At 34.1% G+C, this 18,243-nt stretch overlaps 1 protein-coding gene across 1 annotated transcript in view; it reads left to right on the forward strand.

Moving 5' to 3' along the window:
- LOC137406573 (retinal dehydrogenase 2-like) overlaps nt 1-18,243 on the forward strand; it is a 105,651-nt gene that overhangs the window by 12,068 nt on the left and 75,340 nt on the right. The window contains exons 3-9 of the mRNA XM_068093172.1: nt 1,905-2,045; nt 2,863-2,989; nt 3,218-3,279; nt 5,193-5,321; nt 8,028-8,141; nt 8,583-8,685; nt 8,908-9,092. Coding sequence (XP_067949273.1) covers nt 1,905-2,045; nt 2,863-2,989; nt 3,218-3,279; nt 5,193-5,321; nt 8,028-8,141; nt 8,583-8,685; nt 8,908-9,092 — 861 coding nt within the window. The remainder of the gene's footprint in view (nt 1-1,904; nt 2,046-2,862; nt 2,990-3,217; nt 3,280-5,192; nt 5,322-8,027; nt 8,142-8,582; nt 8,686-8,907; nt 9,093-18,243) is intronic.

An 18,243-nucleotide genomic window follows, 5' to 3' on the forward strand; every position in this document is an offset into this window, starting at 1 on the left:
TTAACACTCGCAATCACTTGCTGTTCAACTACTTTTAACACTCGCAATCACTTGCTGTTCAACTACTTTTAATACTCACAATCACTTGCTGTTCAACTACTTTTAACACTCGCAATCACTTGCTGTTCAACTACTTTTAATACTCGCAATCACTTGCTGTTCAACTACTTTTAACACTCGCAATCACTTGCTGTTCAACTACTTTTAACACTCGCAATCACTTGCTGTTCAACTACTTTTAATACTCACAATCACTTGCTGTTCAACTACTTTTAACACTCACAATCACTTGCTGTTCAACTACTTTTAATACTCGCAATCACTTGCTGTTCAACTACTTTTAACACTCGCAATCACTTGCTGTTCAACTACTTTTAACACTCGCAATCACTTGCTGTTCAACTACTTTTAACACTCGCAATCACTTGCTGTTCAACTACTTTTAATACTCGCAATCACTTGCTGTTCAACTACTTTTAACACTCGCAATCACTTGCTGTTCAACTACTTTTAATACTCGCAATCACTTGCTGTTCAACTACTTTTAACACTCGCAATCACTTGCTGTTCAACTACTTTTAACACTCGCAATCACTTGCTGTTCAACTACTTTTAATACTCGCAATCACTTGCTGTTCAACTACTTTTAACACTCGCAATCACTTGCTGTTCAACTACTTTTAACACTCGCAATCACTTGCTGTTCAACTACTTTTAACACTCGCAATCACTTGCTGTTCAACTACTTTTAATACTCGCAATCACTTGCTGTTCAACTACTTTTAATACTCGCAATCACTTGCTGTTCAACTACTTTTAACACTCGCAATCACTTGCTGTTCAACTACTTTTAACACTCGCAATCACTTGCTGTTCAACTACTTTTAATACTCGCAATCACTTGCTGTTCAACTACTTTTAATACTCGCAATCACTTGCTGTTCAACTACTTTTAATACTCGCAATCACTTGCTGTTCAACTACTTTTAATACTCACAATCACTTGCTGTTCAACTACTTTTAACACTCGCAATCACTTACTGTTCAACTACTTTTAATACTCGCAATCACTTGCTGTTCAACTACTTTTAATACTCACAATCACTTGCTGTTCAACTACTTTTAATACTCGCAATCATTTGCTGTTCAACTACTTTTAACACTCGCAATCACTTGCTGTTCAACTACTTTTAACACTCGCAATCACTTGCTGTTCAACTACTTTTAATACTCGCAATCACTTGCTGTTGAACTACTTTTAATACTCGCAATCACTTGCTGTTGAACTACTTTTAATACTCGCAATCACTTGCTGTTGAACTACTTTTAATACTCACAATCACTTGCTGTTCAACTACTTTTAATACTCGCAATCATTTGCTGTTCAACTACTTTTAACACTCGCAATCACTTGCTGTTCAACTACTTTTAACACTCGCAATCACTTGCTGTTCAACTACTTTTAATACTCGCAATCACTTGCTGTTGAACTACTTTTAATACTCGCAATCACTTGCTGTTGAACTACTTTTAACACTCGCAATCACTTGCTGTTCAACTATTTTTAACACTCGCAATCACTTGCTGTTCAACTACTTTTAACACTCGCAATCACTTGCTGTTCAACTACTTTTAACACTCGCAATCACTTGCTGTTCAACTACTTTTAACACTCACAATCACTTGCTGTTCAACTACTTTTAACACTCGCAATCACTTGCTGTTCAACTACTTTTAACACTCACAATCACTTGCTGTTCAACTACAACAACTTGTTCATTTTCACTTAAATGCTTGTGCAGTTCGCTTTCACATCTGGTTTGCTGCCACGTTTTGATTACGTATTACGAAAGTTCATCCTAACCTAAACAGGTCTTCTTTACACTCCATACATGTCACTGCAGGACGATGTAGACAAGGCGGTAAAGGCTGCGGACACTGCATTCAAGAGGAATTCACCATGGAGATCAATGGACGCCTCTGGTCGTGGGAAAATCTTGGGAAGGGTGGCTGACATCATGGAGCAGCAGAAGGGTGAACTTGCAGTAAGTGATTCTTTAGGCATTTAAGTGGACAAGGAATGGAGGTACTCTAATAGGTCTCTTGAGGGAGACAAGGAATGGTAGAACTCTAATAAGTTTGTTGAGGTGGACATGGAATGGTAGAACTCTAATAGGTCTTTTGGGGTGGACAAGGAATGGTAGAACTCTAATAGGTCTTTTGAGGTGGACAAGGAATGGTAAAACTCTAATAGGTCTCTTGAGGTGGACAAGGAATGGTAAAACTCTAATAGGTCTCTTGAGGTGGACAAGGAATGGAGGTACTCTAATAGGTCTCTTGAGGTGGACAAGGAATGGTAAAACTCTAATAGGTCTCTTGAGGTGGACAAGGAATGGTAAAACTCTAATAGGTCTCTTGAGGTGGACAAGGAATGGTAAAACTCTAATAGGTCTCTTGAGGTGGACAAGGAATGGTAGAACTCTAATAGGTCTCTTGAGGTGGACAAGGAATGGTAGAACTCTAATAGGTCTCTTGAGGTGGACAAGGAATGGTAGAACTCTAATAGGTCTTTTGAGGTCTCTTTCTTCGCTGATGTTTTTTCTAACGCAAGACTTATAATTTAGTGTCTTGTGATGTATTTGCCATATATGCAGAGTATTGAGACATTGAACCTCGGTAAACCATACCTTGATGCCATATATGCAGAGTATTGAGACATTGAACCTCGGTAAACCATACCTTGATGCCATATATGCAGAGTATTGAGACATTGAACCTCGGTAAACCATACCTTGATGCCATATATGCAGAGTATTGAGACATTGAACCTCGGTAAACCATACCTTGATGCCATATATGCAGAGTATTGAGACATTGAACACCGGCAAACCATACCTTGATGCAGTTCAAGATGTTGAGTTCACCATAGATGTCTACAGGTATCACGGATGTCTTGCAGACAAACTCAGCGGAAAGACAATTCAAGTTGGTGAGTTGTTGTGTGAGTTATTGAGTTGGTGGGCAAGTCGGTCGGTGAGTCATTTGAATAAGCCATTTGAATAAGTTAACCACGTATTGAGTGAGTATGCGGGTCGGTTTCACTAATGACTAAAGTTGATTGCATAAGCGTTTCATAATTTTGCTATTACTGTCGCTATGATGAGAATTGCTTGTATAGGTTGAGTTGATGAGTTTAGTTGGTGTTACTTATTTATAGACGGTCCGTACTTCTCTTACACCCGGCCCGAGCCTGTTGGAGTCTGTGCTCTTATTCTGCCTGTGAGTACGCCTGTTACAAGTTTCTGCTACTAACATCACCCCCTTCTAATGTTTTTTTACCTTGCATCTCAATATTCAGCCCCTCAGATGTACATGCACTTTTCATGGTCATATAGTTACAGGAAATTAGCCAGGACAAAAATTCTCTAGGAACTACAAGGGCAATGACACATGACGTTGGCCATGTGACCATCATCATGGCGCTCTATTTTTCAACCCTTCCTCTATAGTGGCGGTCAATTGGAGGCGGCATTTAAATAGAGGCTGGCGATGCATTTTTTAAATGGCTCATCAGAATTTTCGGAAGATAAGTTTTGCCCTATTACGAGCAAAGATAATTATGCCTATATTTTGCTCTCTTTTTCCGCTGGAGCGATATTAAACTGTTTGGATGCAATAAATCTGCTAACTTACATCTCACTTGTCAAAGATCTCTTAATAACTATGCATTGAGAAACCGAAAAATATCTCTACCGGTTGATATCTATTGCTTACAATTGATCTGCGATGATATAGCCTGTGTCCTTCTTTGTAATTTGTTGGTGCTTCCAATTTTAGCTTATTCTCAATTTGAAGACATATTTTCATTTTATATTTATATTTACCATTGTTGCATAAAAACTCATTGTACTCATTGATATGTTTGCTGCAGTTTGCAGCCAAAACTAGCTTTTAATGTGTAATAGAAGAGGAGTTATTAGCGTCGATCAATTGTATAAACAGATTATCGCAATGATGCTATTAAATAATATGCTATAAATTTGTAAATTTATAAGTTATACATTGATAATCTACCAAATGCTACAAATATATATTCATGAGCATGTGACATGAATGAACCACACTTAGATTACATGCAGAAACAAAAATTAACGTTTTAAAACAAAAATATTTCCATCGTTTGGTCGGATAGCTGCGTTCTGATTATTGCTTTTGATGGAACAAACATCTTGTGGTTGTCCAATATCTTCCACAACTAGTTGACCAATACCTCCCACAATGTCTTCTGACATCAACTCTTCTTCTGCACCGCTGAACTAGTCGATATTAGCATCCAAACAATTTTTTGGCAGAGCAAAACTTTTACATGCTGCATTTAGCACAGTTACAATGTGTAAAGGTTTTGCTCGCTAACCGTAACCTTTGGTGCAAAACTTGCAAACCGTTTTTCATATATCTACTTCGAAGTGAAATATCAATATCACGTTGAACAAGGAACTACTATTAGCCCGAGACCGTTATTCATTATTTCTATGGTGTTGCTTTCAAAGTTTTAACAAACAAAAGCCAAAAGCTTGGACAAGAGTTGGACAATGAGAGAATTGATTGTTATTAATGTAAACGATTTACTATTAATACAATTTTGTGGACACTTTTTTACTGATCACTTGATATTATGCTTTCATAACGATCAAAGATAGTCAGATGACATGGAGACGTGTAGGTAGTCAGGTCTAGGATCTGGGTTAGAGTGAGATGGCAAGGAGACGTGTAGGTATTCAGGTGTAGGATCTGGGTTAGAGTCAGATGACATGGAGATGTGTAGGTATTCAGGTGTAGGATCTGGGTTAGAGTCAGATGATATGGAGACGTGTAGGTATTTAGCTGTAGGATATGGGTTAGAGTCAGATGGTATGGAGACGGACTTTGCCGCGATTACGTTTATCTAATTCTAACAGAGTACAATCACACGGAGCGGCGAAGTTGGAACAAATACCTTCATCAGTTTGAAGATTGATTGTGCACTGTTCATACTAAGTTAAATACTAAGTTAAACTAGTCGCACACTTGTTTCACCTTCTGCGCAACTTTGAAATTATTCTTTTGCTGCGCTTATGGCTTACGCATTTTGTTGGTTGTCTTGTCTATCCGCCACCACGAATATGGCATAAATTTTTTTGTTATTTTTGTAGTGGAATTATCCCCTCTCAATATTTGCTTGGAAAGTTGGGCCTGCACTGGCTTGTGGAAATACTGTGGTAGTAAAGCCCTCAGAGTTGTCCCCCTTGACGGCACTCTGTCAAGCGGCTGCATTTGCTGAGGTCTGATGAGAAGTGGTGAAGCAATGGCTGGGTTTGACATTGGTAGCATTGTTTGGTAGGAGATTGTTAAGTCTTCAGCTCGAGATCATCAAGTTGGTTGTATCAGTAAGGGTTGAGCAACTCATACAACTCAGGTCAGGCAACTCCAGATAAGCGTTTGTATGTACAGGCATGATCTAATGCTAACGGAGAAATATAAGGGAAAAACCCATTATGTTGGGCAGAGGTCATCTTATCCTTCTCGCTATAACTACTTATGATACATATATATATGTATCATAAGATATCAGTATCAAATCCTCTGTGATATGGATTTGATACTGTTATCTTATGATACATATACAGTCAAACATGGATAACTCGAACTTCAAGGGACCGAGCAAAAGTGTTCGAATTATCAGAGCATTCAAGTTATCAGAGCACTGTCACAAGTCCATATATTTACTTATTTATTAGTAGATACATGTACATATACAAACTATAATATAAATCAAAAGCACAAATGGCTTGTTTCAAATTAAATGCTTCTAATGTAAAGTTTAAAACGTTTTCATGAAAAAGTATAGAGATTTTTCTATCACTTGAGATTGGTTTGTTGTTTGAGGTGATGTTATTGCCAGGACGTTTTTCAGATTGACATTGGCAAAACTTGATCGTTGTTGAAATGCTCAAAAGAAAAGACATTTTTTTCTTTTGGGGTTTTACCCACGATCAATTTTGCCGTTTTTTCTTGAAGTTTATGCAGATTACCTTACTTTACCTGGGATTCGTTAAGAGCAACACTCCGAGGCAGTTCAATTAGAAGTTTTACGAGGTTTCACGGTACATTCTATATCACTCACGCTTTTTTAATGGATACTTATTGAATGTACACACGTATTCTGTGTTTAGGTCAAACGATGAATAGTTTTTTGTAGCTCAGACAACGTATACGTTTAATTACAACATTTTTTAAGACGTTTTAAACATTCAACATTCCGACGTTGATTCAACACGGAATCAACGTAGGAAAACTATTCATAACGGGCTTGCCGAGTCACGCACTCAAGGATTTTCGCCACTCACATACAAAACAACATGCGATTTTTGTTTTGTATGTGCGTGGCGACAATTCTTGCGCGGGTGACCCGGCTAGCCCGTGCTATTCATCGTATCGCAGTATAAATCAAATTTCACCAAACTTTTAGAAAAGTCGTTGACAAAAATATTTTGCCGATGGTGGTAATAACGACGCTTATGAATTACGAAAAGATGAAGTTTACCTCTATGGCTTTGAATAAAGTGATTTTCTAAAGCGAAAACAACCGTTTCGGTAGCTGTTGGGCAAAAAAACAGTTCGAATTAACAGTGTTGAGTTCGAGTTATCTATAGCAATTTATCATTACGTGGGAACGGACCAAAGGAAATGTTCGAATTAACCATGTGTTCGAGCTATCCGTGGACGAGTTATCCATGTTTGACTGTATATATGTATCATAAGATATCAGTATCAGAGGATTTGATCTCAGAACCTTCCGATCACCAGGCCATTACCTATATATATATATATATATATATATATATATATATATATATATATATATATATATATATATAGCTGGGTTTGTGTACCATATATATGAAGCCCCTTAAGTTCCACAATATGAGTATATATATATATATATATATATATATATATATATATGCTGTATATATATATGCTGTATATATATATACTGTATATATATACTGTATATATATATACACAGTGTATATATATACAGTATATACAGTATATATATACAGTATATATATATATACTGTGTATATATATATATATATATATACAAGAATTATTATTACTAATTCAACATCTTCAGGATTTTTATTTGTTTTCTCAGTTTGTATTAATTATATAATATTAATATTAATTGCATCATTACCGAACCACCTTTTATTGTTATCGTAGCAAAACAGACTTAATTTAGCCATTACTTGCTAAGTATTTCACATTTACATCTAAACCTTTTTATACTCGTTTTATGTTCTTTAGTTTATTTGGCCTGCACAAAACATTTTCCTTACGGTGTGAAGTTTAAAAGTTGTTTTACAAAGTTTGAAAACCTTTACCGCTGTTTTTATTTTCTCTTAAATTATTTCAACTACACAAAACACTCTTTCATGGTATGTAGTTTGAAAGTTAGAATGGGAAATGTTGTTATATGTTAAATACAGATCAATTTTTTGTGCGAAAACTTTTTTGTTACCCGGACAACGCCGGGTAGCACAGCTAGTATATATATAAATCTCAGTGTTTATGTGTGTTTCTGTGATTCGGTCTGTCCAGCTATAGCTGATTGGTATCTAGCAATGACAAAGCCATATCACGGAGGATTTGATCTCGCAACCTCCTGATCACCAGACATATTAATGGATAGTTGGCTGTTTAGCTGTAACTACAACAACACTCACTTACCATGGACATGCACTATGACTGGTACACCAGAATTTCATACAGTATGATTTCACAAGGAAACTAGAATAAACTAAAATAGTTTGTTCTATAACTGTTTGTATGAAATGACCAGTGACACAGCTTACCATTACACAACTTTCTATCGTTACTCAAGTTCTGTTAAGTCGTACACTTGCCTTTCGAAAACCACAGAAAGTGCTAAAGAGAGGCTTTTAACGAGCTCAGATGCATGACTATAGATACCGTTGCAGGCTGGCCTTCCTGCGGGTGTGCTGAATGTAGTGAATGGCTATGGGCCTACCACGGGGGCAGCGCTAGCCACCCATCCTCTTGTTAGGAAGGTGGCCTTTACTGGATCAACAGCTGTGAGTAAAGTTGACCTGTTTATGAATGAAATAAGGAGTCACTTGGGACTAAATAGACTAAATACTAAACTGATTGAGTTGTTGTCATGGTTATTCCTCAGAATAAAATAGCAACTTGCTTGAATTAATACATACAGGGAGTAGCTACACCTTTCTGAGAATTGCTATCTGCATGAGTGCTACATCTCTTTACTAGTACGATCTGTCCTACTAGTACGACCTGTCCTACTAGTACGACCTGTCCTACTAGTACGACCTGTCCTACTAGTATGGCCTGAATGTGCCGAATGATTTAATGAAAATAAAGCAGTCCGAAACAGTTGAGCTTCAACAAGAACACCAGCTGCCTGCCCCATGGAACATACTTAATTATGGTGGACCTATTATTTGCCCATAGATAGTAATTGACTAATTATTATCTAACTTTGTTATATGTTATAGACAGGGAAAAAAGTCATGACAATGGCTGCTGAAGGTACACTGAAAAAATTAACTTTGGAGCTTGGAGGCAAAAGTCCTTTGGTGGTTTTCCCAGATGCTAACTGTAAGTTGATTCGTAGCTTGATAAGTTATTCTGTGACTTTTGTCTCTCCCCATGTTTTGAGACTTGAAAAAGGCATGACATGAGAATGTTTCTACGTTAAAATGATAGTTTGCTTTTGCTGAATACTAAATTCAGACTTTCGGTATTTGGCAGACTGTTTGCTAGATAACAGGATGAATAGCTCATGATGGTTGTGTATAGCTGTCAGGATTACAATTGTAGTGGAGAGTGCTGCCATCTCATGCCACAACTCTATTATGATAAATAGTGGGCAGAACTGCTGTGCAGGATCCAGGGTATTTGTTCACACTGACATTTATGACGAGTTCGTCGAAAAGGCTGTCGCCTGTGCTCAGAACAGGGTAGTTGGAGATCCATTCGATTCCCTCAGTGCAAATGGCTCACTTGTAAGTCATATCACTCTACTGAGCTTTTTTATTAACTCTGTCAGCTGACATGAGCTTGTTTATTAACTCTATCAGCTGACATGAACTTGTTTATTAACTCTATCAGCTGACATGAACTTGTTTATAAACTCTATTAGCTGACATGAACTTGTTTATCAACTCTATTAGCTGACATGAACTTGTTTATTAACTCTATCAGCTGACATGAACTTGTTTATTAACTCTATCAGCTGACATGAACTTGTTTATTAACTCTATCAGCTGACATGAACTTGTTTATCAACTCTATTAGCAGACATGAACTTGTTTATTAACTCTATTCGCTGACAGGAACTTGTTTATCAACTCTATTAGCTGACATGAACTTATTTATTAACTCTATTCGCTGACAGGAACTTGTTTATCAACTCTATTAGCTGACATGAACTTGTTTATTAACTCTATTAGCTGACATGAACTTGTTTATTAACTCTATTAGCTGTCATGAACTTGTTGATTAACTCTATTAGTAGACATGAACTTGTTTATTAACTCTATTAGCTGACATGAACTTGTTTATTAACTCTATTAGCTGACATGAACTTGTTTATTAACTCTATTAGCTGACATGAACTTATTTATTAACTCTATTTGCTGACAGGAACTTGTTTATCAACTCTATTAGCTGACATGAACTTGTTGATTAACTCTATTAGCTGACATGAACTTGTTTATCAACTCTATTAGCTGACATGAACTTGTTTATTAACTCTATCAGCTGACATGAACTTGTTTATTAACTCTATCAGCTGACATGAACTTGTTTATTAACTCTATCAGCTGACATGAACTTGTTTATCAACTCTATTAGCAGACATGAACTTGTTTATTAACTCTATTCGCTGACAGGAACTTGTTTATCAACTCTATTAGCTGACATGAACTTATTTATTAACTCTATTCGCTGACAGGAACTTGTTTATCAACTCTATTAGCTGACATGAACTTGTTTATTAACTCTATTAGCTGACATGAACTTGTTTATTAACTCTATTAGCTGTCATGAACTTGTTGATTAACTCTATTAGTAGACATGAACTTGTTTATTAACTCTATTAGCTGACATGAACTTGTTTATTAACTCTATTAGCTGACATGAACTTGTTTATTAACTCTATTAGCTGACATGAACTTGTTTATTAACTCTATTAGCTGACATGAACTTGTTTATTAACTCTATTAGCTGACGAGAACTTGTTTATTAACTCTATTAGCTGACATGAACTTGTTTATTAACTCTATCAGCTGACATGAACTTGCTTATTAACTCTATCAGCTGACATGAACTTGTTTATTAACTCTATTAGCTGACATGAACTTGTTTATTAACTCTATCAGCTGACATGAACTTGTTTATTAACTCTATTTGCTGACAGGAACTTGTTGATTAACTCTATTAGCTGACATGAACTTGTTTATTAACTCTATTAGCTGACATGAACTTGTTTATCAACTCTATTAGCTGACAAGAACTTGTTTATCAACTCTATTAGCAGACATGAACTTGTTTATCAACTCTATTAGCTGACAGGAACTTGTTTATTAACTCTATCAGCTGACATGAACTTGTTTATTAACTCTATTAGCTGACAGGAACTTGTTTATTAACTCTATCAGCTGACATGAACTTGTTTATCAACTCTATTAGCTGACATGAACTTGTTTATTAACTCTATCAGCTGACATGAACTTGTTTATCAACTCTATTAGCAGACATGAACTTGTTTATTAATTCTATTAGCAGACATGAACTTGTTTATTAACTCTATTAGCTGACATGAACTTATTTATTAACTCTATTTGCTGACAGGAACTTGTTTATTAACTCTATTAGCTGACAAGAACTTGTTTATTAACTCTATTAGCTGACATGAACTTGTTTATTAACTCTATTAGCTGGCATGAGCTTGTTTATCAACTCTATTAGCAGACATGAACTTGTTTATTAACTCTATCAGCTGACATGAACTTATTTATTAACTCTATTAGCAGACATGAACTTGTTTATCAACTCTATTAGCAGACATGAACTTGTTTATTAACTCTATTAGTAGACATGAACTTGTTTATTAACTCTATTAGCTGACAGGAACTTGTTGATTAACTCTATTAGCTGACAAGAACTTGTTTATCAACTCTATTAGCTGACATGAACTTGTTTATTAACTCTATTAGCTGACATGAACTTGTTTATTAACTCTATCAGCAGACATGAACTTGTTTATCAACTCTATTAGCTGACATGAACTTGTTTATCAACTCTATTAGCTGACATGAACTTGTTTATTAACTCTATCAGCTGACATGAACTTGTTTATTAATTCTATTAGTAGACATGAACTTGTTTATTAACTCTATTAGCTGACATGAACTTGTTTATTAACTCTATCAGCTGACATGAACTTGTTTATTAACTCTACCAGCTGACATGAACTTATTTATTAACTCTATTAGCAGACATGAACTTGTTTATTAACTCTATTAGCTGACAAGAACTTGTTTATCAACTCTATCAGCAGACATGAACTTGTTTATTGACTCTATTAGCTGTCATGAACTTGTTGATTAACTCTATTAGCTGACATGAACTTGTTTATTAACTCTATCAGCTGACATGAACTTGTTTATTAATTCTATTAGTAGACATGAACTTGTTTATTAACTCTATTAGCTGACATGAACTTGTTTATTAACTCTATCAGCTGACATGAACTTGTTTATTAACTCTATCAGCTGACATGAACTTATTTATTAACTCTATTAGCAGACATGAACTTGTTTATTAACTCTATTAGCTGACAAGAACTTGTTTATCAACTCTATCAGCAGACATGAACTTGTTTATTAACTCTATTAGCTGACATGAACTTGTTTATTAACTCTATTAGCTGACATGAACTTATTTATTAACTCTATTTGCTGACAGGAACTTGTTTATCAACTCTATTAGCTGACATGAACTTGTTTATTAACTCTATTAGCTGACATGAACTTGTTTATTAACTCTATTAGCTGACATGAACTTGCTTATTAACTCTATTAGCTGACAAGAACTTGCTTATTAACTCTATTAGCTGACATGAACTTGCTTATTAACTCTATTAGCTGACATGAACTTGCTTATTAACTCTATTAGCTGACATGAACTTGTTTATTAACTCTATTAGCTGACATGAACTTGTTTATTAACTCTATTAGCTGACATGAACTTGCTTATTAACTCTATTAGCTGTCATGAACTTGTTGATTAACTCTATTAGTAGACATGAACTTGTTTATTAACTCTATTAGCTGACATGAACTTGTTTATTAACTCTATTAGCTGACATGAACTTATTTATTAACTCTATTCGCTGACAGGAACTTGTTTATCAACTCTATTTGCTGACATGAACTTGTTTATTAACTCTATTAGTAGACATGAACTTGTTTATTAACTCTATTAGCTGACATGAACTTGTTTATTAACTCTATTAGCTGACATGAACTTGTTTATTAACTCTATTAGCTGACATGAACTTATTTATTAACTCTATTTGCTGACAGGAACTTGTTTATCAACTCTATTAGCTGACATGAACTTGTTTATTAACTCTATTAGCTGACATGAACTTGTTTATTAACTCTATTAGCTGTCATGAACTTGTTGATTAACTCTATTAGTAGACATGAACTTGTTTATTAACTCTATTCGCTGACAGGAACTTGTTTATCAACTCTATTAGCTGACATGAACTTGTTTATCAACTCTATTAGCTGACATGAACTTGTTTATTAACTCTATCAGTTGACATGAACTTGCTTATTAACTCTATCAGCTGACATGAACTTGTTTATTAACTCTATTAGCTGACATGAACTTGTTTATTAACTCTATTAGCTGACATGAACTTGTTTATTAACTCTATCAGTTGACATGAACTTGCTTATTAACTCTATCAGCTGACATGAACTTGTTTATTAACTCTATTAGCTGACATGAACTTGTTTATTAACTCTATCAGCTGACATGAACTTGTTTATTAACTCTATTTGCTGACAGGAACTTGTTGATTAACTCTATTAGCTGACATGAACTTGTTTATTAACTCTATTAGCTGACATGAACTTGTTTATCAACTCTATTAGCTGACAAGAACTTGTTTATCAACTCTATTAGCAGACATGAACTTGTTTATCAACTCTATTAGCTGACAGGAACTTGTTTATTAACTCTATCAGCTGACATGAACTTGTTTATTAACTCTATTAGCTGACATGAACTTGTTTATTAACTCTATTAGCTGACATGAACTTATTTATTAACTCTATTTGCTGACAGGAACTTGTTTATCAATTCTATTAGCTGACATGAACTTGTTTATTAACTCTATCAGCTGACATGAACTTGTTTATTAACTCTATTAGCTGACATGAACTTATTTATTAACTCTATTTGCTGACAGGAACTTGTTTATCAACTCTAATAGCTGACATGAACTTGTTTATTAACTCTATTAGCTGACAGGAACTTGTTTATTAACTCTATTAGCTGACAGGAACTTGTTGATTAACTCTATCAGCTGACATGAACTTATTTATTAACTCTATTAGCTGACAGGAACTTGTTTATTAACTCTATTAGCTGACATGAACTTATTTATTAACTCTATTAGCTGACATGAACTTGTTTATTAACTCTATTAGCTGACAGGAACTTGTTGATTAACTCTATCAGCTGACATGAACTTATTTATTAACTCTATTTGCTGACAGGAACTTGTTGATTAACTCTATTAGCTGACATGAACTTGTTTATTAACTCTATTAGCTGACATCAACTTGTTTATTAACTCTATCAGCTGGCATGAACTTATTTATTAACTCTATTAGCTGACAGGAACTTGTTTATTAACTCTATTAGCTGACATGAACTTGTTTATTAACTCTATTAGCTGACATGAACTTGTTTATTAACTCTATTAGCTGACATGAACTTGTTTATTAACTCTATCAGCTGACATGAACTTGTTTATTAACTCTATTAGCTGACATGAACTTGTTTATTAATTCTATCAGCTGACATGAACTTGTTTATTAACTCTATTAGCAGACATCAACTTGTTTATTAACTCTATTAGCTGCCATGAACTTGTTTATTAATTCTATTTGCAGACATGAACTTGTTTATTAATTCTATTTGCAGACATGAACTTGTTTATTAGCTCTATTAGCTGACATGAACTTGTTTATTAATTCTATTTGCAGACATGAACTTGTTTATTAACTCTATCAGCTGACATGAACTTGTTTATTAACTCTATCAGCTGACATGAACTTGTTTATTAACTCTATTAGCTGACATGAACTTGTTTATTAACTCTATTAGCAGACATCAACTTGTTTATTAACTCTATTAGCTGCCATGAACTTGTTTATTAACTCTATCAGCTGACATGAACTTGTTTATTAACTCTATCAGCTGACATGAACTTGTTGATTAACTCTATCAGCTGACATGAACTTGTTTATTAACTCTATCAGCTGACATGAACTTGTTTATCAACTCTATCAGCTGACATGAACTTGTTGATTAACTCTATCAGCTGACATGAACTTATTTATTAACTCAATTAGCTGACATGAACTTGTTTATCAACTCTATTAGCTGACATGAACTTGTTTATCAACTCTATCAGCAGACATGAACTTGTTTATTAACTCTATCAGCTGACATGAACTTGTTTATTAACTCTATCAGCTGACATGAACTTATTTATTAACTCTATTTGCTGACAGGAACTTGTTGATTAACTCTATTAGCTGACAAGAACTTGTTTATCAACTCTATTAGCTGACATGAACTTGTTTATTAATTCTATTAGCAGACATGAACTTGTTTATTAACTCTATTAGCTGACATGAACTTGATTATTAACTCTATCAGCTGACATGAACTTGTTTATTAACTCTATTAGCTGACATGAACTTGTTTATTAACTCTATCAGCTGACATGAACTTGTTTATTAACTCTATTAGCTGACATGAACTTGTTTATTAACTCTATCAGCTGACATGAACTTGTTTATCAACTCTATTAGCTGACATGAACTTGTTTATTAACTCTATTAGCAGACATGAACTTGTTTATTAATTCTATTAGCAGACATGAACTTGTTTATTAACTCTATTAGCTGACATGAACTTGTTTATTAACTCTATCAGCTGACATGAACTTGTTTATTAACTCTATTAGCTGACATGAACTTGTTTATTAACTCTATCAGCTGACATGAACTTGTTTATTAACTCTATTAGCTGACATGAACTTGTTTATTAACTCTATCAGCTGACATGAACTTGTTTATCAACTCTATTAGCTGACATGAACTTGTTTATTAACTCTATTAGCAGACATGAACTTGTTTATTAATTCTATTAGCAGACATGAACTTGTTTATTAACTCTATTAGCTGACATGAACTTGTTTATTAACTCTATCAGCTGACATGAACTTGTTTATTAACTCTATCAGCTGACATGAACTTGTTTATTAACTCTATTAGCAGACATGAATTTGTTTATTAACTCTATTAGCTGACATGAACTTGTTTATTAACTCTATCAGCTGACATGAACTTGTTTATTAACTCTATTAGCTGACATGAACTTGTTTATTAACTCTATTAGCTGACATGAACTTGTTTATTAACTCTATCAGCTGACATGAACTTGTTTATTAACTCTATTTGCAGACATGAACTTGTTTATTAACTCTATCAGCAGACATGAACTTGTTTATTAACTCTATTAGCTGACATGAACTTGTTTATTAACTCTATCAGCTGACATGAACTTGTTTATCAACTCTATTAGCAGACATGAACTTGTTTATTAACTCTATTAGCTGACATGAACTTGTTTATTAACTCTATCAGCTGACATGAACTTGTTTATCAACACTATTAGCAGACATGAACTTGTTTATCAACTCTATTAGCAGACATGAACTTGTTTATTAACTCTATTAGCTGACAGGAACTTGTTTATTAACTCTATTAGCTGACATGAACTTGTTTATTAACTCTATCAGCTGACATGAACTTGTTTATTAACTCTATTAGCTGACAAGAACTTGTTTATCAACTCTATCAGCTGACAAGAACTTGTTTATCAACTCTATTAGCAGACATGAACTTGTTTATTAATTCTATTAGCAGACATGAACTTGTTTATTAACTCTATTAGCTGACATGAACTTGTTTATTAACTCTATCAGCTGACATGAACTTGTTTATTAACTCTATTAGCTGACATGAACTTGTTTATTAACTCTATCAGCTGACATGAACTTGTTTATTAACTCTATTAGCTGACATGAACTTGTTTATTAACTCTATCAGCTGACATGAACTTGTTTATCAACTCTATTAGCTGACATGAACTTGTTTATTAACTCTATTAGCAGACATGAACTTGTTTATTAATTCTATTAGCAGACATGAACTTGTTTATTAACTCTATTAGCAGACATGAACTTGTTTATTAATTCTATTAGCAGACATGAACTTGTTTATTAACTCTATCAGCTGACATGAACTTGTTTATTAACTCTATTAGCTGACATGAACTTGTTTATTAACTCTATCAGCTGACATGAACTTGTTTATTAACTCTATCAGCTGACATGAACTTGTTTATTAACTCTATTAGCAGACATGAACTTGTTTATTAACTCTATTAGCTGACATGAACTTGTTTATTAACTCTATCAGCTGACATGAACTTGTTTATTAACTCTATTAGCTGACATGAACTTGTTTATTAACTCTATTAGCTGACATGAACTTGTTTATTAACTCTATCAGCTGACATGAACTTGTTTATTAACTCTATTTGCAGACATGAACTTGTTTATTAACTCTATCAGCAGACATGAACTTGTTTATTAACTCTATTAGCTGACATGAACTTGTTTATTAACTCTATCAGCTGACATGAACTTGTTTATCAACTCTATTAGCAGACATGAACTTGTTTATTAACTCTATTAGCTGACATGAACTTGTTTATTAACTCTATCAGCTGACATGAACTTGTTTATCAACTCTATTAGCAGACATGAACTTGTTTATCAACTCTATTAGCAGACATGAACTTGTTTATTAACTCTATTAGCTGACAGGAACTTGTTTATTAACTCTATTAGCTGACATGAACTTGTTTATTAACTCTATCAGCTGACATGAACTTGTTTATTAACTCTATTAGCTGACAAGAACTTGTTTATCAACTCTATCAGCTGACATCAACTTGTTTTTAACTCTATCAGCTGACATGAACTTGTTGATTAACTCTATCAGCTGACATGAACTTGTTTATCAACTCTATTAGCTGACATGAACTTGTTTATCAACTCTATTAGCTGACAAGAACTTGTTTATCAACTCTATCAGCTGACATCAACTTGTTTTTAACTCTATCAGCTGACATGAACTTGTTGATTAACTCTATCAGCTGACATGAACTTGTTTATCAACTCTATTAGCTGACATGAACTTGTTTATCAACTCTATTAGCTGACATGAACTTGTTTATCAACTCTATCAGCAGACATGAACTTGTTTATTAACTCTATCAGCTGACATGAACTTGTTTATTAACTCTATCAGCTGACATGAACTTATTTATTAACTCTATTTGCTGACAGGAACTTGTTGATTAACTCTATTAGCTGACATGAACTTGTTTATTAACTCTATCAGCTGACATGAACTTGTTTATCAACTCTATTAGCTGACAAGAACTTGTTTATCAACTCTATTAGCAGACATGAACTTGTTTATTAACTCTATCAGCTGACATCAACTTGTTTATTAACTCTATTAGCTGACATGAACTTGTTTATTAACTCTATTAGCTGACATGAACTTATTTATTAACTCTATTTGCTGACAGGAACTTGTTTATCAACTCTATTAGCTGACATGAACTTGTTTATTAACTCTATCAGCTGACATGAACTTGTTTATTAACTCTATTAGCTGACATGAACTTATTTATTAACTCTATTTGCTGACAGGAACTTGTTTATCAACTCTATTAGCTGACATGAACTTGTTTATTAACTCT

Source organism: Watersipora subatra, chromosome 10 (genome assembly GCF_963576615.1).
Source record: "Watersipora subatra chromosome 10, tzWatSuba1.1, whole genome shotgun sequence".
Classification (NCBI taxonomy): domain Eukaryota; kingdom Metazoa; phylum Bryozoa; class Gymnolaemata; order Cheilostomatida; family Watersiporidae; genus Watersipora; species Watersipora subatra.